Source organism: Dreissena polymorpha, chromosome 3, assembly GCF_020536995.1.
Source record: "Dreissena polymorpha isolate Duluth1 chromosome 3, UMN_Dpol_1.0, whole genome shotgun sequence".
NCBI classification, from domain to species: domain Eukaryota; kingdom Metazoa; phylum Mollusca; class Bivalvia; order Myida; family Dreissenidae; genus Dreissena; species Dreissena polymorpha.
The window spans coordinates 20,788,831-20,816,674 of NC_068357.1; the positions used below are offsets into that span (position 1 = coordinate 20,788,831).

At 33.2% G+C, this 27,844-nt stretch overlaps 1 protein-coding gene across 1 annotated transcript; it reads right to left on the minus strand.

The window, feature by feature from the left end:
• Positions 1 to 632: 632 nt before the first annotated feature.
• On the minus strand, positions 633 to 17,577 carry LOC127873927 (TD and POZ domain-containing protein 3-like). Its single transcript, XM_052418036.1, has 3 exons — positions 17,417 to 17,577; positions 7,548 to 7,809; positions 633 to 3,323 (listed from the first exon to the last, which is right to left on the minus strand). The coding sequence occupies exons 1-3, from the start codon at positions 17,528 to 17,530 to the stop codon at positions 2,689 to 2,691; spliced, it is 1,011 nt and encodes a 336-aa protein (XP_052273996.1). The 5' UTR covers positions 17,531 to 17,577; the 3' UTR covers positions 633 to 2,688.
• Between the last annotated feature and the right edge of the window lie 10,267 nt (positions 17,578 to 27,844).

A 27,844-nucleotide genomic window follows, 5' to 3' on the forward strand; every position in this document is an offset into this window, starting at 1 on the left:
ATAACGGTGGTGGCATATTTAAGGCAGAATAACCAATCAAAAGGGATAGATGGAGCAATAATTTGGAAAGGTAGACTTAGTATGGCGTGTCAAACGTTGCAAAATTTAATGTTTCCATACTTATGTGGTATATTTGAATATGTATGTTGCATATTTCCATTTTTGTGTGGTATTGTTGCATATATATGTTGTATAAATTCATATTTATATGGTAAAATCCGATATATGTATTGCATAACAAATATATGTTGTATAATTTCATATTTATGTTCGATATTTCCATATATATGTTCTAAAAGTTCATATATGTATGCAATATTTTGATATATATGTGGTATAATTCCGATATTTGTGTGGTATCATTTTCCAAATATTTGTGTGTTCTAAACTAAACTATGAAAGTTCATTACACACACATATTTCGAAAATTATACAGTGACCTTTCTTTCCTCGAAATATAAATAGATGACACAGGTGCCATGTTTTACAAATATTATTCTACTCTCTAAAACAAATGTTGTCAAACAAGCAAACACATTTCGGCGGGGATTTGGCACTACTGTGACAAGCTCTTTTTTAAATTTGAAAAGCGATCATCAGGCAGCGCTTAGAAATATATAAAAGAAGGCGTGTTATGAAGTAAGTCCTTTATCTTGTTTTGTTAGTATACTTAATAAAATTCGTAAATAGCGAAACAAACAATTTATAATGTAATACATTTTTCCGTGGTCAAGTAGACATTCATGAAACAATGGCACACACCAGCACAGGAACACACGAACGCACGAACACCCTTTAATTTTAAGATTTTATTAAAAGTCGGTGTATGTTTTGTTTGAGATGTTTTAACGATTTCCATTTTCTTATCTGATAGGAATCAACCCAATTTTTATAGTCAGAAATATAATGTTTTTTGTAAAATTGTTATTTGTTAATGGAATTCGTCGATGTATGGCGAATTAACGATATGAGATTATTTAAATATTTAAATTACCATAATAAATCATAACTAATTTACATAAAATAAACATATTTTGTGGTTAACTGCTCGCACTGGATAATATACCGTGTTCTATGTCACAATTCATGTTAAATGCCTTATTTAATAAATCAGTTCTTATATCATATATATGATAAGCTGAAACCGTAGATCTGTATTAACATTGCAAACCAACTATCAAACAATTCCCATATTTATGTTATGAAGAAAGAATTACAAATAATAATAATAATAAATACAAAGTTCATAGCTCCAGTATACCGGTTTTTTAAATCTTCGAATAATCTTTCTTCAAATAAAAACGTTTATTTTTCGTAGAAGTAGTAGCTCTTTAAAGGGTAACAATCATGTTACTAGTATCATTGTATGTGGTATATATTTCCACAGATTTGTAAACAAGATTCTTGCTTTACATGCACGCAGTAATCGAAGTACTAACTTCATCACGATATTGTGTGCTCTGTATAACTTGCATAATTTAACCCTTAAGTTTTCCCCCACCCCACCACGATTATAACTAGACGGGAGAGTGACCGACATGTGATGACTCAAAACTAGATTCCCCAGATTAGTGGATGAGCTGTTTTTACAATTCTTTCAAACGCAAAAAAGGTTCTCTTACCCATACTTTTCACACATTAAATATTGTTGTGCATCATCTATTTTATCACACAGGATATGTACGCTTTATTTTCATTTACATGTAAATTGTTATTTGATAATATATGCGATTGTTCAATGAAGCGTGTGTGTGTCATTTGGTCAAATCTTGTCAAATAACACCTATCAAAAGTAACGTTGATAAATATAACGCTTAAACCCGTAAGCTCTTTGAATAATTTCAGAAGCTGATTAAACTTCAAGGTCATCTTCAACGCTAACCAATATAACGTTGTTTTATTTTTACCATTTCCCGATGTTAAATGAATGAATTATTAAATATATTTTTTCTCACATGTAGTCACAATTCAGCTATGTTAATTGTATCATGCGACATGTGAAAGATAATAAAGTTTTTCTGTTTCGCTCTAGCAATACATATCATTTTATACCTAATATCGGGTTATTGGTACTTACATTAACATAAGGCAATACTGTGTTTATGAATAACTAAGAATACACATTACATATAAAAGAATTGGGATCATATAAGTGTTATCGTTTGCGCATAAAAGTTTCTTTATGGACAAGTATGCCATAAGACAGTTTATATACGTAGAAATTCAATGAGTGCATAACGTCTTACGTTATTTGTTGCCTATAGGTTTTGAACAATGGTCACAGCGGTTAACCATAATGGTTATACTTCCCATAGTTTCCATACTTTAACTGCTTTTAAGCTCATCATTTGGACCCATGTTATGCAGACATATGTTTCCGATGTTTTGTTGTATTTCGTGATAAATTTTTCTGTTTTGTGCAAAAATTCGCAACACAATCAAGTCATTTCTATGATAAGCGAAGAGATATCCATATTTAAATAAATTCTACCAATTATTGCTCTTCAGCGTAAACCCACGCATTTAATTCGCCTCAACGTGCTTACAAATTGCGGTTCCAAGTCATTCACGTTTTACACCGTTCAGGTATTGTGTTGGTTGGCTTACTGGAGGGTTTTCAGAAGTTTATCTTCTAATGGAAGTCAACATATCCAAGTGCGTTTCGTATTTCATGATTTGTCAATTCCATTAAAAAAAATCATTGTTCAACGAAAACATTCTATTTATGTCAGCTTTCACCAGTTCTGGCAGAAGCAGGAAACTTTTGTCGGAAAGGTACATTTTCTTTTCCTTCAACTCTTTTTGAATTTCCATAAAACTTCTTTCATATACATCTGATGAATGGCCACAATAGACGTACGCTAGCCTTAGTGCTCTTAATTGTGCGGATGGTGTCAAACACGTATTGAATTCATCTGTGATTCGATCCCTGATTTCTTCCTGGTCAAGAACGTCAATCAAAGAACGTGTATCGCTTTCGAACTGATCCAACCTTTCAACGGCCAGATTTGTTATCTTTCTTTGACTTTCTAATGATATTTTCCAAGACTGAAAACCATCCTTTCTCTTCTGTAAATTCCTTTCTGATGCTAGTTGCACACATATGTTAGCCAGCTTTTTAAGACCGAACTGTTCAGCCAAATGCAAGTAATGCAATGCATCAAATGATTTCGTTTCGGAATAAAGACCACGTCGATCCGGCTGTTTCGTTTCAGAAAAGATGCATGCATTTGCGTATCGCCAGAGGCATTCATCACACTCTTCCGTTAGCTGTTTTACTTGATATTCAGACGCCAACCTAGCATTGGGAAACGCATTTTGGGCTGAAACACATATTACATAGATTTATTAATTTTGTTTTGTATAAACATGTTTAAATCATGAATATAGAATTATGATTGAATCAATGATAACAGTTTTTATAAAATATGCTGAACTTTGAAAGTGATTTTTTTATACATAAAAGTAGGAAGATACATTTGTGACATCCTTTTGTTTAAAATAGTCTGAAGGCAAACGTTTAAAGGCTCTATAAAGGTGAGAAATTAAATTATTATGCATATACACTGGTCTATTTTTTACAGGATTTCAGTTTCCTGTGCATAAAAAATGCTCATAACATAGCTTAAGTGCAACGTTGTCAAGACTTATGGAAGATATACCCGTTTCATAATTGGTAGAAATGTTTACAACTTTGCAACTAACGTGATGTGTAGCCTCAAAGCGTTTACGTATGCTAAAAAATAGCCGAAAGAAAATTAAATTTTAATTCTGTTTTAAACAATTTTTTACCAGCAGAAATTTACTAATTAGATAACTACGAACGTTTTAACCATTTAGAAGTGACATACTGTGTGAGTGAAACCGGAAAATTTTAAGAAATAACACGATACACAACTCGCATGACCCAGTTGACAATGATCATGCAGTCTTTATGAATGAAATCTCCAGTTGTAAAGACACACCTCCGCATTGGACCAATGAAATCACTCGTGTGATTAAAATGTAAGTTAGTTAAAATGTATGTAAACAAAGGTTTCAAATGGCGCTGGACAGTTAGTCTTGATGCATAATGTAACGACAAGAACGGTAATAATGTTTTTTCGTACGTTTTATTGAATTATGGTATCGAGGTATAGTGTTTTTCCCAGGAGGGCAAAGGGGCATGGCGCATTACTTTCAAAAAGGGCATTTTAGCGCGCAGTTTAGGCAAAAAAAGGGCAAAAACGTTCAAAACATGTAATTGCATCTGAAGCAGTTGTGGAAAAAAATAACATATAAACAAGCACATTTAATGGTAATTGATGTATTTAACTTACTATGATTTATATTAACATATTTACCTTGCAATGTACATTTTAGTTCCATGCTGTTTCAATAAACTGTACAGCACGACAAACATAATAAAGCAATATATGCATATGAATCTGATTATACACAGATCCACTAACATATAAATGAAACCATGGTTGTCTTATCCCATTTTCTACCAATAATCTTGCCAGATGTTTAAAATAACATTGCGAGTAATATGCAAACACTCGTTTCCGTGACATACATCCACCAAGTAGATTACAAATAAATAAATAATGTTGTTGCTATCTCAAACATTTTTTTTGCATCGTTGATTATCACAGACATTTCATTAATTCCTTCTTAATGTATAATCTCCATCGTTAATTCGATCGTTTACGACGTTATTTGCCATTTTTGCCGAGTCGCAATTTAATTCTGTACAGTCCACCATGTTGTCAAATGTCAAAAGATGTTAGCGACAGGTGCGCATAGCAACGTTATATCGAATACGCGATTCGCATTTTGTTAAATTAGTATACGTCTCAGTAATTATTTCAATAATTAGATCTAATTACAGTCCACTCTCGTTTTCTCGACATCGGATATCTCGATATTCTCGTTATGTCGAAGTAAGCTCAATGTCCCAACTTTTTTCCTTCTTTATCTATGTAAATAAACATCGCATATCTCGATTTTCGTTATGTCGAATAATTCGATATCTCGATATAAAATTTTGTCCCGAGTCCCGATTTTACATGTATTTACTGTGGTTTATCTCGAAGTGCGAATAATTGTTACAGTTTCGGCAAAAGGTGAGATTTTTTTTTCTTTGATACTTCACCGACCCGCTGCTCCCGATACTGTGCGGTAGGAAATTAATCCGTTAATTGCATCAATAATCACACGTGTGTTATGTCGTTAGCCATTAACACTTGAGTAAGGCCCGTCACTTTAACATCATTTAACTGCAATTAATAAACAGCTTGCCGAAAGGCCGAAATACTAATTGTTTTTACAAACAACATTCCAAAATACATTGAGTTATATTTTTACTAATAATCGATTGAACTTTGCATTTCAAACTACAAAATGTTCATGTACAGTTCAGTATTCCGGAATGTGATTTACGCATGTTCAGATGGAAAACCCTCGTCTTGATTGGACGTCAATTGCATCATAACCTTAAATAGCAACATTACCGGATGTTTTCTCGACAGTTTAGAAATATTATAACAGCATGTGTACATGCAATTCTGTAATACTTAAAACAACATTTTAAGCATTTAAATAGCAAAATCAATCGTGCCTCGTAAAAACGCTTTTATATCAGGTAGAGAGTATTATGCCACACGGTGACGGATTTAGTTACACCACTTAACAGGTATTTAGATGTTAAAAACAAGGTAAATTTTCGTCTCATTTTTCCTTTGAAAACGCCTAATCGGATATCTCGAACTCTCGTTATCTCGATATTTTTTCTTGTTCCCGCCGACTTCGAGATAACGAGAGTGGACTGTATCTTAAAGACGAAAGCGATAAAGAATAAATTTCTTTGTGTTTTTAAGTGTAATTATGCGTAAAAATATATGTTTTGATATAACTGAATAATGCATGCAACGCACAATTGCCACGAAAATAACATCGAGTTTTTCAGCAAAGGTCTCCGAAGTTACATAGCCTCTGGCATTATCGATTGATACTGACACGGGGTTATTCACGCATGACTAATTCACAGCTTTGGGGCAGTCTACCTATAAATCGAGCACTGTAATAGATTAAATCTGCTCAAATAATATATTCGATTAGACGTTCACGTCTCTCGAGTAAATCAAGCACAGTCGGGAAGATGCCCTTTACATCGTGAAGATTTCAGTCTTAAAGACTGCATGATCACCGTCAACTGGGTCATGCGAGTTGTGTATCGTGCTATTTCTTAAAAGATGATCCAGCATTTGTTTTAATATTGCAAGACATATACATTTCCAGAAAGGAAATTCATTTCTGCGTTGAATAAGACGGAGATCGTGAAAATCGCTGAACAATTGATGAAGATATGGCTGTTCAAAGCGATGCACCAAGTTTTTGGGTGATTTTGAGTTGCATACCTTGTTATATATATATATTTGATAGTGAATTTATTTTTCATAAAATTTAATTTTTCGTTATAATGTGATTATTTATCATTCAAAATGATGTTTTTACTAATTAATATCATAGCCACACGCTAACCACCTGTGATGTAAATAAACTGATTGTTTGTAAACACAATTGACTTGGAGGACACTATATTTTGAGCCTAAAACAAGTTGCATTGCTTATTTTTGTATAGTAATGTCCAATTGCATATACATATTGTTTTATGATAACCTTTATAAATAAAATATGAAAAACAATAATTAACAAGGGACAAAATTGTCACAAAACTAGGTTTTCATTGTGAAAAAAAAATCTGATAAAGGGAGAAAACTCAAACTGAACTTTTGAAATGAACAAACAAAATTACCCCCCTTTGTAAGTTTTTTTTTTTAAATCTATTTTTAGTCGTGGCGACCTTAACATTGGAGATATTGACGTGATTCTTTCGTACGACACACCGTCCCATGATGGTGAACAAATGTGCCAAATGATTTTAAAATCTCACAATGAATGACATAGTTATGGCCAGGACAAGCTCATTTATGGCCATTTTTGACCTTTGAACTCAAAGTGTGACCTTGACCTTGGAGATATCGACGTAATTATTTCGCGCGACACACCGTCCAATGATGGTGAACAAATGTGCCAAATGATTTTAAAATCTGACAATGAACGACATAGTTATGGCCCGGACAAGCTTGTTCCGCCCGCCCGCCAGCCCGCCAGCCAGCCAGCCAGCCCGCCAGCCAGCCAGCCAGCCCGCCCGCATTCGCCAATCTAATAACCAGTTTTTTCCTTCGGAAAACCTGGTTAAAAATCGGTAAATAATTACGGATCGTGACCTTTATAGAGCCTTAAATCATGGCAACTGATTACTTAAGAAGTGACTTCTCCCGTTGTCGTACTACCCGATTACTTACACACACACATCTATGAATATTCATTTTAAATATTCTACCACTATCATATAGCAATTCCAAATATGTTTGTGTATTCCTTGCACATATCTTGTATGATTATACGCATCACGTATGCCAACACTAACATGCTAAATATAAAGCTGGGCAATGAGTAGACATAACATTCCTTATATCTGTAATAAAGTGTCGAATTACCTGTTACCGTTGCCCTTATGTCAGGGTATATCCAATTTAAAAAGTGTAGGAACGGTCCAAGCTTTTTTCCTGGCAGGGAGATTTCTTTTAGATTTTTTTCTTTAAATTCACTCTCGAACATTGCCCGAAACACTGGAGACACCAGCGAAAGGACGATCTTAATGACAGGGATTCGAACATCTTCGACTACCAGAATCACATCCGCTAGGCCGCTTTCTCCACCAAACTTGGTGACATCTATTACTGCCTCTGCCTGGTTCGCCTACGTGTAGGAATTATCAATATTGATCGTTTTTCTAATAAAAAGAAACACTCATGTCGTTTAATAAAACAAATTAATTCTTATAATTTGGTCCACATGTACCATCTTTGTAAAAGTACATCACACTAAAAAGGAATCGGGATTTACAAGGTACAAGTAAATGTTAATTTACTAACATTGACTTTATAAAATTGTGGCATTGAAGTCCAAACTCTGTTTTTTATCATTACATGGCATTTGTGTATGTGTCTGTGTGTGTGTGTATGAAGTGGATGTTTGTGTCTATATAATGTCATGCATGGATTTTATCTTCTTCTATTATAGCAATACCTGTACAAATTAACATGTAAACTAACAAGAAATGTGTAATGCTTGGAGGTGAAAAAGATTGCATATTAAAAAAACACTTTACATTGTCAGTCAGTCAGTCAGTCAGTCAGTCAGTCAGTCAGTCAGTCAGTCAGTCAGTCAGTCAGTCAGTCAGTCAGTCAGTCAGTCAGTCAGTCAGTCACTCAGTCAGTCAGTCAGTCAGTCAGTCAGTCAGTCAGCCAGGTCAGTCAGTCAGTCAGTCAGTCAGTCAGTCAGTCAGTCAGTCAGTCAGTCAGTCAGTCAGTCAGTCAGTCAGTCAGTCAGTCAGTCAGTCAGTCAGTCAGTCAGTCACTCAGTCAGTCAGTCAGTCAGTCAGTCAGTCAGTCAGTCAGTCAGTCAGTCAGTCAGTCAGTCACACTCTTCTGGATCCTGCGATAACTTTAAAAGTTCTGAATATTTTTTCATGAAACTTGAAACATGGATAGATGGCAATAAGGACATTATGCACCTTATTTCATTTTGTTCCTACGTCAAAAATTCTGGTTGCTATGGCAACAAATTAAAATAAATAATCTGACAATGGTGGAGCCGGTAGGGGACTTATTTTGCTTGGCAAGTCTTGTTTTAATCTACTTTTGAAGGTTAACGGGTTTCATTTGTTGAACCTCTTAATCAAATAATGACTATTTGATTGCTATAAACAAAAATTATAACCCGAATTGATGAACTGAGCAATCGTTAGAAAGGTCTGGCCATACGGTATTTATGTGTATGAAGGTAAACTATAGTTTTACATTTACTGAGCAGAGATAATTTTTAATACTTAATTACGACGTTACCCCACCAATAACATGCGCGATCAAGCGATGCCTGTTTGTCATGTATGTATTTACTATGTTTACTTGTCAATTTTAATTGTTGACGTCCGTTTTTTAAACATCGATTTATACTTCTCATACCGGTAGTTACGCTTCAGAAAGTGTGTAAACTATTGAAAATATCTGCTTGAGTTTCTACTTTAAGGGACCTTCTCACATATTTTGGCAGATATTGAAGTTTGTCATTAAATTCTTTATATTGATAAATGTTAACATTTGATCTAAAAAGCTCCAGTGAAAAACAAGAATAAATTTAAAGAAAGAAAAACAAGTAACCCTCAACTGGGCTCGAACCACTGAAATCTGGAGTAAAAGTCTAACGCTTAGAACACTCTACCACCCGTGCTCATACAATGAGTGATGTATTTTGATCTTTATATAAGCACTCCTCGTAGTGTCACAAAATATAACAGCAGAACTCTCCGAATTATTCAATCGTTTCGCGTTGCAACGCTTTATAATTTTTAGGTTTTTAAATCGTCAAAAGATGCATATAATGGCTATTTAAGAGCATGGTAAATGTTCAGTATTACTGTTTTCTCACAGATATCATAATTACAACGAAAAATTTATTTATAATTTTGTCAATTAACCAAAACGTGAAAAGGTCCCTTTAAAGTTGGCAAGTATATCAGCTTTAAACATTATTCGTCAGTTATTGACAGTAAAGTTGTCGAATTAATAGAGTAAACTATTGTTCGACGACATGACTTTGACTTTCTCAAACTGTTTTGATGCATGTAGATTTTAATACCTACATTCGAATTGACTTGCCATTGATCGGCAAATATAGTAATTGATTAACCTCGGAAACTTTCGGAAAAAACACAATACCGTTAATTTACATTGTAATTATTGATTTGCGAGCGTTAACAAGAGCTCGAGGCGACAATATATATCTTTTAGGATTATATATTTTGCTAGTCTTAAAATTGATGGCAATATTGAAATATTCCGATGCACGGTAAGAAACATATACGCATATACAAATAAATAATACAAAATAAAACAAAATAGTGGGTATATTATAACCCATAAGTTTGTTTTTGTTAACTATTGAAGGTAATTTTTAACCACTACCCCACTTAAACCTCAGGCCTGCGTCTTGCGCGTGGTAATCTAAATAGCCCTGCTTACCATGTCAGAAATTTAAAAAATCGATTCATACTCAAGAAAACTACTTTCCGCAAAAAGAGGGTTTAAATGTATGTCTTAGATGTATATTTGATATTTGACGTTGAATAACAAGGGACAAAATTGTCACAAAACCAGGTTTTCATTGTGAAAAAAAATCTGATAAAGGGAGAAAACTCAAACTGAACTTTTGAAATGAACAAACAAAATTAAACCCCTTTGTAAGTTTGTTTTAAAAAAAAATCTATTTTTAGTCGTGGCGACCTTGACATTGGAGATATTGACGTGATTCTTTCGTGCGACACACCGTCCCATGATGGTGAACAAATGTGCCAAATGATTTTAAAATCTCACAATGAATGACATAGTTATGGCCAGGACAAGCTCATTTATGGCCATTTTTGACCTTTGAACTCAAAGTGTGACCTTGACCTCGGAGATATCGACGTAATTATTTCGCGCGACACACCGTCCAATGATGGTGAACAAATGTGCCAAATGATTTTAAAATCTGACAATGAACGACATACTTATGGCCCGGACAAGCTTGTTCCGCCCGCCCGCCAGCCCGCCCGCATTCGCCAATCTAATAACCAGTTTTTTCTTCGGAAAACCTGGTTAAAAACCTGGTTAAAAACCTGGTTAATAAGCTTGAATGTGTGCGTTAATCATAGGATTTGTGCACGCAACAAAGTTATTTTCCAAAGCGTGTTTGTGACATATATAATTGATTTATTGAGTATATTGAAGATCGATTCATGCTGGACAAAGCTATTTTCAACACAGCGTGTGTTTTATTTCTTTCTTATATTTGACATTGATTTTTTGCGCTTAACACTTATTTAAATGTGCATTATTTATGTAAAATGGAGAGTTGTGACGAGGAATACAGTGGTGACAGTGTTGATGAAGGTGATTTTGACGTTTGTAAGGACATATCTATAAAAAATCGTTTCGTGATTTCGGACAAAGGAGAAAATGGCGGGAAATGGCAAGCCGTGACAAAGAAAAGAAAAAAGGCAAGTAGCAGTAGTAATGACAGTTTTGCTAAGTTGTCGACAGATGAAAAACTCAATTGTATCTTTGACCAGATTAATAAAAACTTCAAAAAGATAAATGATGTAGAGAATGAGCAGCGTGCATGCAGGAAAGATGTCCAAAATGTACATCGATATTGTACAGAACTTGAAAACATAATTATTGATATTGAACGAATGTGTGAGCGACAAGAACATATGTCCAAAGTGCTGTGCTACAGATCTATAGATATTGAAGCTCGAAGTATGTGGAACAATCTAGTATTTTACGGTATCACTGAGAGGTTGTCAAATAAATATGGAGACAAACAACTTGTTCTTAGATTCTTGCAAAACGAGCTAGATATTGACACTGACGAGATTTGTATAGAAAGAGCGCATATATTGAGCAAATTATCACCACACGCATACTGAGAAGGTATTGATCAGAAAAGGCCATTAATCGCAAGATTTAGAGACTATTGTGACACAGAAACCATCATGAGAAAAGTATATCTCCTTAAGAACAGCAGGTTTGGGATTGACCGGCAATACCCAAAAGAAATATCAAGTGCAAGATCAACGCTGTACAAATCAGAAGAAGCAGTGAACGCCAGAGCAAACAGAAGGAATGTACAAATACGTTATCCGGCCAGATTGTATATCGACGACAAGTGCGTGCAAGACATGTTCTCAGATTGGTATGATGTGCTGGGTACAAATAGAACTGGTGGGGTTAATACGCACAAGAAAGAAGACTGTGGGCAGAAAACGAAATCGAGAATTTATTCTAACGAAACGATCATAGACAGTGTAGAAAATTCTGTGTTTACCGACGAAAAGGAGACTGGGTCATCAATACAAAATAGCCACGCCCACAAAAATGTAAACAGCCCGGAGAGTAGGTCAAGTTCGTGCGATAAAAAACAACATTGACGAGACACTACAAAGTGAAAGAATATGCTTACCAGATTCTGCACCAACTACTCTTCCTAGAAATCCACCGAAATCGAACACTAACACACAACCAAGAAGAGGTTCGATGAACGAGGGCGTTAAACATGTACCACCTTCAAAAACTTCGGGAAAACCCATCACTACGAACAACGAACATGGTTTTGATACACAGCGTGTAAAAATGCTAAAAATAGCACGGGGCTAAAGAAACTTTCTGTGGAATCCCACGAAAACGTAACGAGAGACAGTTTTGGGAATATGAAACGGAACGGAGCGGCAGAAAGCGTGACGGGACTGACCAATAAAAAACTGACCAATCAAAAAACAGGAAATAAATAGGACAGCGGGGTCAATGAAGTGAAAATATGTTTACTAAATGTGTAAGGACAAATAGGTAAACAGTATAACAAGCTTGACTGTTTAGAAATGAAAACCTTATTTAATAAATATGATATCTTTTTGTAAACGGAAACATGGTCCAATGATATTTTTAATTATAATGTCGAAAATTTCACTGCATACATTTTAAATGGAAAAGTTACAATAGTCAATAAAAACTTCAAAAAGAAGCAGTGGAGGAATTATCATCTATATTAATAACAAGCTTAAAGATTATGTCCAATTCATTAAGAGTTCCAATGATTGTATACAATGGATAAAGATAGATGGTAAATTGTTTGAATAAGATCGTGATGTATTTTTATGTTTAGTCTATAATGCACCACAATGTAGTGGAAGACAGTACCTTGTTAATTGATCAAAGTGTTTTTGATTTAATCTCAGATGACCTGCTGCACTTTAATAATGTGTATAATGAATCATGTGAATTCTTTATATGAGGTGATTTTAATGCTAGAGTTGGTGAGAAAACAGATTTTGTTTTAAATGATAATGTTCATGTTTGCCTAGAAAATTTATTGCCAGATCAGGCAGATGATTATAATCAAGATGTTTATTTGCCAAGATGTAATTTAGATAAAACTATAAATGAATATGGTATGTTACTACTGGATTTTTGTAAAATGACAGGGTTAAGAATAGTGAATGGCAGACTTGGGTCAGATAGCAATATTGGAAAACACACATTTGTATGTACACAAGGTTGTAGTACTATTGATTTTGTTTTGTGTAAAAGTAATATGTTCCCATATATTGAAACATTTGAAATTTTAGAACCAAATATTTTATCAGATCATTGTGCTGTAACTTATAGCATTAAAAGTAAAGTTTTGCTTGATTTTATTGGCTTTTTGCTGATGATAAAACTTTAAATAATGCATTTGAAAATGATGATAAACAATTACCATATTTGTATAAATGGGAGGATGAAAAGAACAAGATGTGTTTGTGAAACACAATGTCCCCCTATATGATGTTTGACATTGTAGGATGACCTTGACCTTGTGAAGGATGACCTTGACCTTTCACCACTCAAAATGTGCAGCTTCATGAGATACACATGCATGCCAAATATCAAGTTGCTATAGTGGGGGACATAAAAATGATTATATTAATGCATTAAATAGTGACTGTATAAGAGATACATTTGATACACTTTGTTTTAATATTGCACAGTCTGAAAATAATGGTGATTTAGATGAATGTTTAAGCTCGTTTTGTGAAGTTATTGAAAATATAAGCTTACCATTATTTAAAAGGCATTGTACTGACAAACCATGTTTTGGAAACAATAAGGATGCAGCATATATTGATGATGAATGTAAATTTTTAAAACAGAGTTATTATAAAACCCTGAATGCATACAGAAACTTTAATACAAATGAAAATATCAAAAAAATATGGTGAAATCAAGAAGTATTTTTAAAAGTACAATTAGAAAAAAGAAAAGTATTAATGACAAAAATCAGGCACTGAAACTAGAAAATGCAAGACTAAGTAATGCAAAATTATATTGGAAAATGTTAAGAAATAGTAGTGTTAGAGATAATAAACACAACATAAAAAGTAAAGATTTTTTAAAGTATTTTAAATCAATAAATGATCCAAATTCTTTATTTTACCAACCCGATGAAGATATCTTATTTTTTGAAGACAGATATTTAAATGGTGAACTTAATATAATGTTTGATGAATTAAATATACCATTTTCTGACCAGGAAGTTATGAATGCCTGAAAACAAATACACAATGGAAAATCAAGTGGTCCTGATTATCTAATCAATGAATTTTTTTAATTTGGGCTTCACAGTTGTAGCTTTTTTCAAAGTTTTGTGTACTTTATTTAATAAGCTGTTTGAAAATTGGCATTTCCCTGAAATGTGGAGTGAGGGTTTTATTGTACCATTACATAAAAAGGGAAGTAAGAATGATGTTAACAACTACAGGGGGGTTACATTATTAAATACATTTGGGAAATTATTTACTAAAGTCATTAACAATAGACTGAATAATTGGGCAGAAAATTATCATGTATATATAGAATCACAGACAGGTTTTAGACAAAACATGGGTACTATCGATAATAATTTTGTATTACATGGTGTTGTTAATTATTTACTAAAAAGAGATTGTATGCTGTATTTGTGGATTTTACTAAAGCGTTCGATTATTTGGTTCGAGATATTATCTGGTATAAACTTTTGAAACTAGGAGTTCAAGGAAAAATGATAAATATTATTAAATCTATGTATGTAAATGTGAAATCAAGAATCAAATTAGGTAATAGAATAAGTAATGAAGACTTCTCTTGTTTATTAGGAGTGAGACAGGGTGAGTCTTTATCACCATTCCTTTTTTCTATTTATTTGAATGATATTCAGGAACATTTTATGTTAAATGGTTCAATGGGATTGATATTGGAATGTTGAAATTATCTCTGTTACTATATGCAGATGATATTGTTATTATAGCTGAATCGGAGGAAGAACTTAATAAAAGTTTGTGCTTGTTGGAAGAATACTGTGATAGGTGGAAACTTTGTGTAAATTCAAATAAAACTAAAGTAATGATTTTTAAAAACGGGGACAATTAAGGAGAAATATGAATTTTGCATATAAAGGCGAGGTTAAAGAAATTGTAAAATCCTTTACATATTTAGGAATTGTATTTACCACCGGAGGATCATTTACATGTACTTTTGAAACTTTTGCTGGACAAGCTTCAAAAGCGGTTTTTAAATTAAATTCATATTTACTTAATTTTCCTTCAATCAATATTCAGACCAAATTACAGCTATTTTATCAACTTGTTTTACCCATTTTAAATTATGGCTCACTAATATGGGGCTTAAATGAATCCATGACACTTGAGGGAGTACATTTAAGTTTTTGTAAAAAAATTATTATATGTGAAAATTCAAACTCAAAATAATTTTGTGTATGGGGAACTTGGTAGAACATCCTTAATCATGAGACATGCAGTTAATGTAATAAGGTATTGGCTTAAAGTTACCAAGTTAGAAAACCATAAATATGTTAAGTGTATATATTTACATATGTGTAACATTTTGATAAGTAAACCAAATATGCACACATGGGCAAAAGCTGTTTGTAACTTGTTGCAGTCCTTGGGATTACAGTATGCATGGATAAACCAAGGAGTAGGTGATGATAAGTGCTTTTTATATCTTGTTAAATCCAGATTAAATGATGCTTTTATACAAAATTGGATATCTGAACTGAGTAATTCATCAAGAGCAGTAAGTTATAATCTTTTTCGAAAATTTGAATTCCAGCCTTATTTAAATGATGTTACTATTGATAAGTTTAGGTTTAGTCTGTGCCGACTAAGAGTATCCTCTCATAGATTAGAAATAGAGTCAGGCAGATGGCATAAACCAGAATCTATACTAGTCCAGGAAAGAAAATGTCAGCACTGCAATGTCTTGGAGGATGAATTTCATTTTGTGTTTGAATGTTCCTTGTATAATGATATTAGAAAAAAATACATAAAGCAATATTACTGGAAAAGACCAAATACTCCAAAATTTATATAGTTAATGCAATCTGATAACCCAACAATTAACAAAAATTTAGCAAATTATGTTCATAAAGCATTTATTCAAAGAAATGTCTATAAATATTATTTTGAGTAATTTACATGTCAGAAAAGTTGACTTCTCGCTATCAATAGCGCTATTTATGTTAACATTATGTTGAAATACATGTATCTTTTTAACAATGTATGTATAGAACATAATATAGTTTGAATATGATCAATCATGTCATGAACTTGTATTTATTGATGACCACTTGCATGCATTTTGTTTGTATAAATATATTCAACATACATGTGTACTCATGGACTGTAATGTCTAATGTATCTTGAATAAACCATTATGTAATTTATAATAAATCCATTACAATAAAGGCAACTACAATAAAGTTGACAGCATTCTACAATATTGAGTTAATAAATATTGTAAACATCAACAGGAAAATGAAATAGAGACATATATTTCTTTATAATACTTTATTTAATACAACTGTTTATTTGACATTTTAACCATGGTATTTGTGTAAGTATATGTTTATTTATGTATCCATTTGTCTTAATATTATATTTCAAACGTCGGCTGCAAAACGTGTGCTATTTTTAGAAATTTACACACATGACGGTTGATTTTTTTCTGAAAACAGGAGCGGGTTTTTCAACGTTTAATATCGAATGTTAAATTTTACTTTAAAAGATTTTACACTCGTGTCATGGTATTGTTGAATGCTTGGAGAATTCAAGAGCGGACAAGGTCTTTGACCGACCGTCACGCGGTAGAAGTGATTACATGTATATCAATCATAAATACTCTCGCTCTTTAACCAAATATATTTTCATATAAACATATTTCATCAAATTAACTTTCCATTTCAAGATCAATGTGTTTTGAAACCTGATGCGTTTGCAAATTCTATTTTTAGTCGTGTATATGGTTGGGTTAACACAGTTGGGCCATACACCTTTATGGCTTTAAATGCATTGTTATGTTTAGTAAATGTTATGCTAAGAATCCAAGTGTTTCAAGTTGTTTTTGGGAAATAGACTTGGCCAGGGACTTATACAAACAATTGTTTGTATAGGTCCCTGACTTGGCCGGTGTTCAGTATGCTAACCGTAATTTCCAATTATTAAATGGAAAACAATTAATATTGCCTATTCTTACTATCAACTATTTAGTAGCAGCTTAATTGCCATTAAGACATTATGAATTAGAGAAGAAAATGGAAACATAACCTTTAAAGATCAAACACCTGAACTTTAAAGTATTTATACTTTTATTCATTTAACTATAAACATAATCGTGTGTACGAACAAGATAAAAATTATTTTTATCAATATGTTAAAACAAGTTAAACTTACCCCCGCATGTACACATTTAACCTTTTTTGCTGCATTCATTTTTCTTTCCACTTCTAAACTGATAGCTTGCACAAGTAACACAGCTGTTAACAATCTCAATGAGCTAGTTAGCATTAGGTCTTTTCGTAATTAAGAAGTTGTCTCCCATTCGGGAAGGTATCACGAGTATCTCGTGTAAAACGCGGTCCGTCTAACATGCGAATATGACTCATATCCGCGGATTGACCGAAAAGTGCGGATATGGACGAATAAAGGCAATATCGACACTTTGTCTGCAATGTGTAATATAAAAAAAAACACAATATGGGTTAAATATGTTAGTATTGTCTCAAAATATAACAATTTAATAGACTTTATCATGTTTCCAACTCTTAATTCATATCCGCGAACATGACGAAGTGCCAGAAGATTATTTTAGGGCTACACACCACAAACAATATAACCATGCCGACACCACATATGTTTTGTTGTATAAGTTTACATAACGATTATATAATATACTGAATGTATTATAATTCTTGATGTCGTCTCAAAACTTTGGTATTTAGACATACAATATGCTTTAGCACTGTGAATGAACAAAAACTGTCACGTGACCACAAAAGTCAACGTCAGTAGTCATTTTATGACAACAAACAGCCGCGCAAGGTAGGTTTTTTTTCAATATCTTTGCTGATCATCCTCTGACTTTTTTACGACATAGTGCATGCAATATGGCATGCATATAGCTTTCGATCGATATATCACGCGTTTTGTGTGTTGCTCTGGTTTTCGAGAACACTTCGGCGCAAATTTCCATTTAAGAAGCAAACGTCAGTAGTAAAATTACAAAGAGTCAGTGTTCTCGAATATTAACGATCACAAAACTGTCTATGCTTTACCGGACGAACATATATTACATATGTCTATGCATAAACAAACAAAAATATCTACCAGATATTAAATAAACGTTTAAAGAGTGAAAACAAATATGGCAAACGTCAGTAGTACGTTTAGGAATGGCAAACGTCAGTAGCAAAAATATGCAAACGGCAGTAGCCGAATAAATGCAAGCGTTTAATTTAATGAAAATTATGTGAAACACTATAATTAATGCTAATTAAGATTTAAATTAGATATAACAAGTTAAGATTGATGCCATAAATTAATGCACGACATATATGAATTCTGCAACAACAAAAATGAACTAATGTTTAAGTGATGTTATATGCATCTAACAGTTTATAGATGTCTATCGCAACCGTTGTTTATTTTTGGTGTTTGCGCTTCATATACACGTATATTCGTTAATGCACTATCAACATATTGAAAAAATATCCCGGAAAGAGAAATATAATGCTTTTGAATATCAACTGTACTTTCGTTTTGACAACTGACGACAGGAATGATTCGATTTACAATGTTAATCTAAATTGAGTTTTATGCAGATTCGTTCATACGACACTAAGACACTATTTTGTTTTACTTGTTATATCTAATTTAAATCTAAATTAGCACAAATTATATTGTTTCACTTGTTTTTCATTAAATTAAACGCTTGCATTTATTCGGCTACTGCCGTTTGCATATTTTTGCTACTGACGTTTGCCATTCCTAAACGTACTACTGACGTTTGCCATATTTGTTTTCACTCTTTAAACGTTTATTTAATATCTGGTAGATATTTTTGTTTGTTTATGCATAGATATATGTAATATATGTTCGTCCGGTAAAGCATAGACAGTTCTGTGATCGTTAATTTTCGAGAACACTGACTCTTTGTAATTTTACTACTGACGTTTGCTTCTTAAATGGAAATTTGCGCCGAAGTGTTCTCGAAAACCAGAGCAACACACAAAACGCGTGATATACCGATCGAAAGCTATATGCATGCCATATTGCATGCACTAGGTCGTATGAAAGTCAGAGGATGATCAGCAAAGATATTGGAAAAAAAACCTACCTTGCGCGGCTGTTTGTTGTCATAAAATGACTACTGACTTTTGTGGTCACGTGACAGTTTTTGTTCATTCACAGTGTTTAGAAAATATTAAAATATTTTTTGGCCGATTATCGCCAGACCACAATCAATTAATTATGTTACTTTTCCCTGGTTATATTTTTATTTGATATAAAAATGTTTATATACTGAATGTTATGAATGCAGTAAATATTGTCTGAAATGTCACTGTTTCAAGTGGCATTTTTCATTTGAAAATAAATGATGATTATAAATGCGCGAATATGATAAAATAGACGAGTGTGGTTTATCCAATAAAGGATCTATATTTGTAGTGCTATAATAACTTTATGCAAGGTAAATATCTTATATTTGATTGTTACTATTTATTTAATGCTTTCCGGTGGTTTATTGAGAAATATAAGTGAATGGAAACTGATAATTTCAATGTTTCAAACAGTAAAAATTAACAGTGAAAAATATCGATAATTTTCCCTTTTTACTGTGAAATGACGAATTTTTTTTTGACGAAATGACGTCATTATCCCACCGAAAATCTTTAGTTAAACTTTTAAACAATATGTCCCGATTTTTGTAATTCCGTCTTGACAGAGTTGTCGTTCGTGCGGGTAGGTATAACTACTTCCGGAGTTAAGGAAAACAATCGGGAAATACTACTGGTCAATCGTCAAATGCTTTAATTGTAGCGGTATAATAGGTACATTTTCAACAAAAGTAACATTACATAATTTGCCTAAAGACTCATTACAAGAAAAGCTTGGATGACAGCAATTAGCCGGAAAACTTGATTTCCAACGGCGTATACTCAAGTCTGTTCCGACCACTTTCGAGACGGAATCGGTCCAAACTCTATTGACCGAAACAAAATTCCTACTGAAAATTTTCCTCAGCGCAAAGTAGTAACAAAACATGATCGAAAGCAGTGTATATTAAGACAGCCACTTCCGGAAAATATCTCTGTCACCTCTGCCCTACATTTCCATTCGTAATTACCAGACAGGTAGCATGTTTTGTAGTCATAATCCAAATTGTCTACATCATGTTCACATAACCATTATAGTTGCACTGTTATTGAAAAGCAATGCATGTCCCGCTAAAATGTTATATTTTTCGTTAATATTATGTTTTATAAGTGAATGTAACAGCTGTAATATTAATCTTTAACATATAGGCTTCGTTTTTTAACTTTTCGGTATATTGGATATGAACTGTTGAAATATTAGGGAAAAATCTAAAAAAATTGCGGGACATGAATTGCTTTTCAATAACAGCGCTAATATAATGGTTATAACCATTCTTGAAACATTTAAATGTAGCACTACGATATCCTTTGTTCATTTGAATAAATACAATAACGTGCATATTTTTACGTACCAATAAACTATAATATATAGTAACAAACAAATATAAGATATTTTACCTTGCATATTTTATACATATTGTGTATTATTCATTGAACATTGAAATGAACATTGCAGAAAAAGTGTCGATATTGCTTATATTCGTCCATATCTGCACGTTTCGGTCATATCCGCGGATATGAGTCATATACGCATTTTAGACGGACCGCTTTTTACTCGGGATACTCGTGATACCTTCTCGAATGGGAGACAACTTCTTAATTACGAAAATCCCGAATAGGTGCAACGATTTTTACGACAAATTCTTGACGCAGACGAATAGAGTAGCGTTTATTTTCATTTGTGAAAAGAATAGTTCGATACAGATCTGTCCGTGCTTAAATTTTGAAAGGCTTGGGTAATTATTTTTCATAAGCGTTTCAAACACTGATGTAAATGGAAAGATTATCTATTTAAATAGTCGGTAATTGTTTGAAATTATTGATTTGAGAAATTCGCGGATGGCGATATCGAACTACATTATACCACGTGACGCCATTTTGTAACCGAGTAGCTGATTCACCATAATCGCAAGTATTATTGTAATTTTTATTGTGCATTAATATTAAATGTATTATATGAATTAAACATATTGCTTCATTTTCTTCTATATTGAACAATGATCAATTTATTGCATATATCACATTGAGCATTGTTTTTCCGAGCTTTAAACTGACAACATTACACGATATGTTGTTGTTACTGTTGTGTTGTCATTATATTATACGTTTAATTAAGCCTCATTCTTGATAGCCTTTTAGTTTTTCATTCAGTCAACTGTTCCCTTAACATTTACTTAAGCAGCAACTTTCCTGTATCTTGCACCTATGCTTTGAACGCCATCGGCGCTCTCGTATTGATTTATCTCTAATTTTAGAAACACGTGTAAGCAAGTGGGATTCCTAGTAGAATATTCCTTATTAATCGAGTGTGTGTCATTTAGTTAAATATAGTTACATGCGATTAACCTCTTTATTTTTCATTTATATTTATGCTGTTTAATACCAAAAACATAACTACCGCGTGATCATTTAAATACAGAGTATTAAAATGGTTCGAAAACGGATGATATCTACATTTTTCTATTTTGAAATTGTTATTTATGCCATTTTTTCTTTACAGTTAATTTATTTTTCCATTACCTAAATTATTTTGTTTAATAACAATAACCACTAAACTAGTTTACTTTGATAGCCTGAATCATTTCAAAAGCTGATTAAACTTTCCACACTATCACGTGTAACTTTTTTTCTTTTATTGTTTTCCGATGTTACGTGAAACAGGTACCTATACAAACAAAGGGATTAGCAACCTCGCGATATCCCGTTACAGCACGCAAAATAAACCGAGATTTGATAATCTCGATCGATTGGTCCCTGTGTAGCGATAATAAACCGGTGCGCGAGATTTGTTGCGTTGTTGATCTCAAAATCAATCATTATTTAGTCTAATTATTACGCAGTATGTCGAACGGGGACCCAATTATCGGACCCTTGATGAATATTAATTGCCGGTTGTTTCGCCAGGGTTAAATTGCCGTTGTTTATCGCACGTATGTGCATGTACAAAAGACCGGTCTTTTAATAGAATTTAAATGTTACCATGTTTTGTTTTAAACAGCAACACAATCAAGACATGTTAAGTGCAAACAATTCAAAATGTATAACTGTTCTTTTAACCTCCGACTCAGCAAAGTTTCGCATGCCATTTTAATATTCACCAACAGAGTCGCTCAGAGTCAGAACCTGTGCAGCCAGACTGACCTTCATGTAGCTGAAGGAAAGCAGATTCATTCGATTACGAGCGATTTCGCTCATTGATGGTGAAAGTTGTTTCGCAATATTCGACTTTCGTTGTTTAATAAACAAATATATATTCGTTCAATTTTGCCTTGTTTGTCTTTTTTAATAAATAATTAGTAATATTAACACGCAGTATGCTACACGGAACCCAATGACCGGATGCGTTTACGAGTAGCAATACCATTTGTTTCGCAGGGTTTCAATTGCCATTGTATATCGCACATATGTGCATGTAGCAAAGACCGGTCTTTTAATTAATTAAAAATGTTACTCTGCTGTGTGAAAAATATCAACATTATTAACGCCTGCCAATTGATTACAATTTAAAATGTATAATTGTTCTTTATCATCCGAGACAATGAAGGTTCGCATGCCATTATATTATTCTTTTGGACTCCTCTTGAACATGATATCCATAGTAGTACTGAAAGTCTTTTCGTGATTTCGTGTTCAAGTATTGAACAAAAATCAACAGAATTTGAAGGCAAGGCGATTCATAAAAGTCGTTTATGTTTTATTTCTCAGTATAAATCAGTTTATCACTGAAACATACACATTAGTTCATGCATGATAGGTAATCTTGGTATTATTTAAGTTTAAGAGTATTTGTAACAATACATTCATGTTACTAAGTGTTATGAGCATTCAGTTAAAGAAAATATTTTAAAAACTCAATAGCATGTAAAAAAATCACATGTTTGTAAAAGATTTTGCACAAGTAACCATTTGCAATGTGAAATAGAACAACAAAAATTTGATAATAATACTAACAATTTTCTATTTATTATTTCAACAACAAAAGATTGAGATTCCTCCTGACATGGTAATGCAGAAGATTTATTCCAAGCCTACAGCAATACAAAAAGCTTACTAAAATTAAATACCAAATTATCTTGTTTAAACAAGTTTGAAAATATTATATTTATAATGAGTTTTGGGAACACATTTTTGATTAAAGATCTAACAGTCACTTTTGCGTTAAGCAGGGATATTCACTGCTGGAATGTGTTCATTTATGAAAAAATGCAACAGTTTAATTTAATCAATTGAGTATTTAAAACTAATTCATACTGAATTTTCTTTTGTCTTCGGCAAGTCTGAAGGTTTGTGAAGTTTGTTGTCGCCACTGCTTTATATAGTAGACATGAATATAGTAACATCATCTTAGTGCTGGGATGGTCAAGGTACGTCTCAGGAAAAGAAAGGAATCCAATTTCCCAGTGTCAGTATCCTTGGCATAGCTGTGAACACACATGTATGCCAGCACTATTTAAAGTCCACAATGTTTTTCAACCATTAAAAGTTCTTAATGTGGAAATGACCTGGGTTTGTACGTTCAAGTTTCGCTGGCGTCATGACATTTTCCTTTGCGGGGTCAAACTTTCCGTCTAAAGAGCAAGAGACCCTCTTTTGCTTCTTTTCAGCACACTGAAAATATAAAACAATATGAATTTAAACCAACAAGATTAATAAAGGGCTAGTATTGACTGAGCCTTTCCAAAATGCTGCGACATATGCTGATCAAATTAATAGTGGTTATAAAATAAAAAAAAATGACTAAAATTGTATTGTTTATGAGCTTATACAAAATTATGATTTTTCAAATAATGCAAATGAAATTTTCTCCACACAAAAGATTGAAATTCAACGTTTGTAAAGATACCATCATGATTATTATAGGGCTAGTATTGACTGAGCCTTTCTTAAAATGCTGCGACATATTGATAGTGATTACAAAATAAAAAAATGACTAAATTTGTATAATCTTTGAGCTAATACAAAATTATGATTTTGCAAATAATGCAAATTAAATTTGCACCACACAATGCATTGAAACGTAAAGTTTGTAAAGATACAAACATGATAACTATAGGGCTAGTATTGACTGAGCCTTTAGAAAAGAGCCACGACATATGTTGATCAAACTGAAATTGTAAAAATATAAAAAAAATGACTAAAATTGTATTGCTTTTGTGCTCATTCAAAATCACGAATTTGCAAATAATACAAATAAAATTAGCATCACACAATGCGTTGAAATGTAATGTTTGTAAAGATACCCATAAGATTAATATAGGGCTAGTATTGACTGAGCCTCTCGAAAAGAGCCACGACATATGTTGATCAAACTGAAAGTGATTACAAAATAAAAAAAATGACTAAAATTGTATAATCTTTGAGCTAATACAAAATTATGCCTTTGCAAATAATGCATATCAAATTTGCACCACACAATGCATTGAAAGGCAACGTTTGTAAAGATACCAACATGATATGTATAGGGCTAGTATTGACTGAGCCTTTCAAAAAGAGCCACGACATATGTTGATGAAACTGATAGTGGTAAAAAAATAAAAAAATGACTAAAATTGTATTGCTTTTGTGCTCATTCAAAATCATAAATTTGCAAATAATACAAATAAAATTAGCATCACAAAATGCGTTGAAATGTAATGTTTGTAAGGATACCCATAAGATTAATATAGGGCTAGTATCGACTGAACCTTTCGAAAAGAGCCACGACATGTGTTGATCAAACTGATAGTGATTACAAAATAAAAAAATGACTAAAATTGTATAATCTTTGAGCTAATACAAAATTATACTTTTGCAAATAATGCACATTAAATTTGCACCACACAATGCATTGAAATATAACGTTTGTAAAGATACCAACATGATATATATAGGGCTAGTATTGACTGAGCCTTTCAAAAAGAGCCACGGCATATGTTGATGAAACTGAAAGTGGTAAAATATAAAAAAATGACTAAAATTGTATTGCCTTTGTGCTCATTAAAAATCATGAATTTGCTAATAATACAAATAAAATTAGCATCACACAATGCGTTGAAATGTAACGTTTGTAAGAATACCAACATGAATAGTATAGACCTTTATTTGACCAAGCCTTTTGAAAAAAGCCACGACACACGTTTCTCGGATTATGGAAGTGTAAACAATGATACGCATGATTTGGTGAAAATACCCACCGTTGTTTTATAAGTAAATACAAAGCATAGTCGAAAACAAATGAAACAATAAGATGTATCAAACTCAACAAACCTTTGCAATGAATACTTCTGTGTTGGCAACACTTGGTTAATTTGTTATCTTATTCTGTCTCGATTGCTTTGTCACGGTCTCGCTTTGTCAAAATGGCGGCTGTGAAAATTTGCCTTGTCGCGCGAAGTCTCGTTGGGTCGCAAGTCTCGTTTCCCTTTTGCGTAACAACGCGTTAGCTTGTTCTTCGGTTCAGTGAGTTTCTCATCCCTTTGTTTGTATAGGTCCCTGCGTGAAATTGTTAAATTAATTCATTTATATTTGCTCACATGTAGTCAAAATAGAAACATGTTCATGTTTGTTTTATGTGACATGTGAAACATTATATAGACGTTTTCTGTCCAGGTAATTCTCATTTATTTAAGACTTAATGTTGGCTAATTGGTAGTTTTATTTAAGTTTGAAATACTATCTTTATGGATAACTAAGCATACACAAACCATTTGGATGAATTGGGATCTTGTCGTTTGCGCATTAAAATATCTTTATGAACAACTTTACGAACACGTATGCCATTCTACAATGTATACACGTATTTATTAATTGTGTGCAAATACGTATGAATGTATGTTTTTGCCCATTGGTTTGAAACAATGGGCTTAGCGGCTATCCAAAACTGTTGTATTTTAACATTTTCAATTTTCGTTGCTCTTAAGCCTAGCCATTAGACGCTTTTTGCAGAAAGACTTATTTGCATTTGTGTTGATATACGTGTTTCTATATGGGCAAATACATGATTTGTTTTGTGCAATAATGTTAACCATCATTCTATGATTAGCGAAGGGATGTTCATATTCAAGTTCTTGTTCGCTTGAACCACGAGTTTCATTCGTCTGAATGTGGTCACAAATTAGAGTTTTTGTTACAAAAAATAATAATATGAAGAATATATTTGCTTTACATGCATCGTGGATACTTTCGGTTTATTTGCCCCAACTCGCCCTTATTTTTCTTCGGGTTAATTCAGAAACTAGTCGACCGGAAGTTAAGAAAGGGTGTTCGCATATAAATAATATGCTCTGTCAGTTTTAATTGCGGCGCCCATGAGTTCACAGGTGCTATCATTTAGGAAAAATACATTATTTTTTATTGTTTAGGGTAATCAATATACAGCGAGTGAGTGGTTAAGGCAGCAGTTGCCATATTTCAAATGCTGGATGTGATTTGGAAGGAATGGAGGAGGATTCTCACCTCGTTGTCCGTGAAGAATCTGTAGGTGGGGGATCGTCGTAATCCAAATCGTTGTCTATTAGGAAGGCTCAATGGGTAATGGTCGACCTGAAATGGCCCACAAGTCACCCGGGGGTGACTAGAAGCCGATTATTGTCACCCTAGGGTGACTTCAAGCCGACGCTAGTCACCCCAGGGTGACATGAAGCCGATTGTAGTCACCCTGGGCTGACATGAAGCCGTTTCTAGTCGACCTCGAGTAACAAATTCACTGGCAACATACGAAAAATATGTTAATCCGACAAGGTGAGGTTCGTCATACTTTTCTAGATAGCCATGATAGCTTCAAAGGGCTCTCATGGTTCGGAACGGGAGGGAGACTAACAAAATTGATGGCCTCTGAGTGATTAAAGACCCAGGAGGGAATTTCCTGAAAGACCAAATTCAGTTTGAAGGTTTGTGTTTGAGAATCATTAAACGAATTTTATCATATATGTATATAATATATTCAAATGCCACAATATCCTGTATAAGATACCTGGATGCGGTGCCGTTTGATAAAAAACAAAATACACCGGTGACTAGGAGCCGATTCTAGTCACCCGGGGGTCGACTTGAAGTCACCCCAAGGTGACATAAATCGGCTTCAAGTAACCCCCGGGTGACTTGTGGGCCATTTCAGGTCGACAACGACCCAATAATAATTAGAAAGCGTAAGTAAAGCGTAAATACATTAGAAAATAATGTAAATTATAGATATATTTCTTTAAAGACGAAAATTGAAATTTTTTCCTCTGTGTTACAAAAAAGTTAATCAGCTTTTGAAAATGAAAGACATTCGAACGGCTCCGCAACTGGCATATGTGAAATGCTTACGATGACTAGGAGGTTACAGGTGAAAATTGTTCACCTCGTACAGATTTGAACTGTCTTTACTTGTTGGTAAAAGACCGATATTTGGCGGGGAGTTTTCCTTATATGGCAATAGTAAAACTTTGTTAACAAGCTTGGAATCACATTTTGTACCAAATCG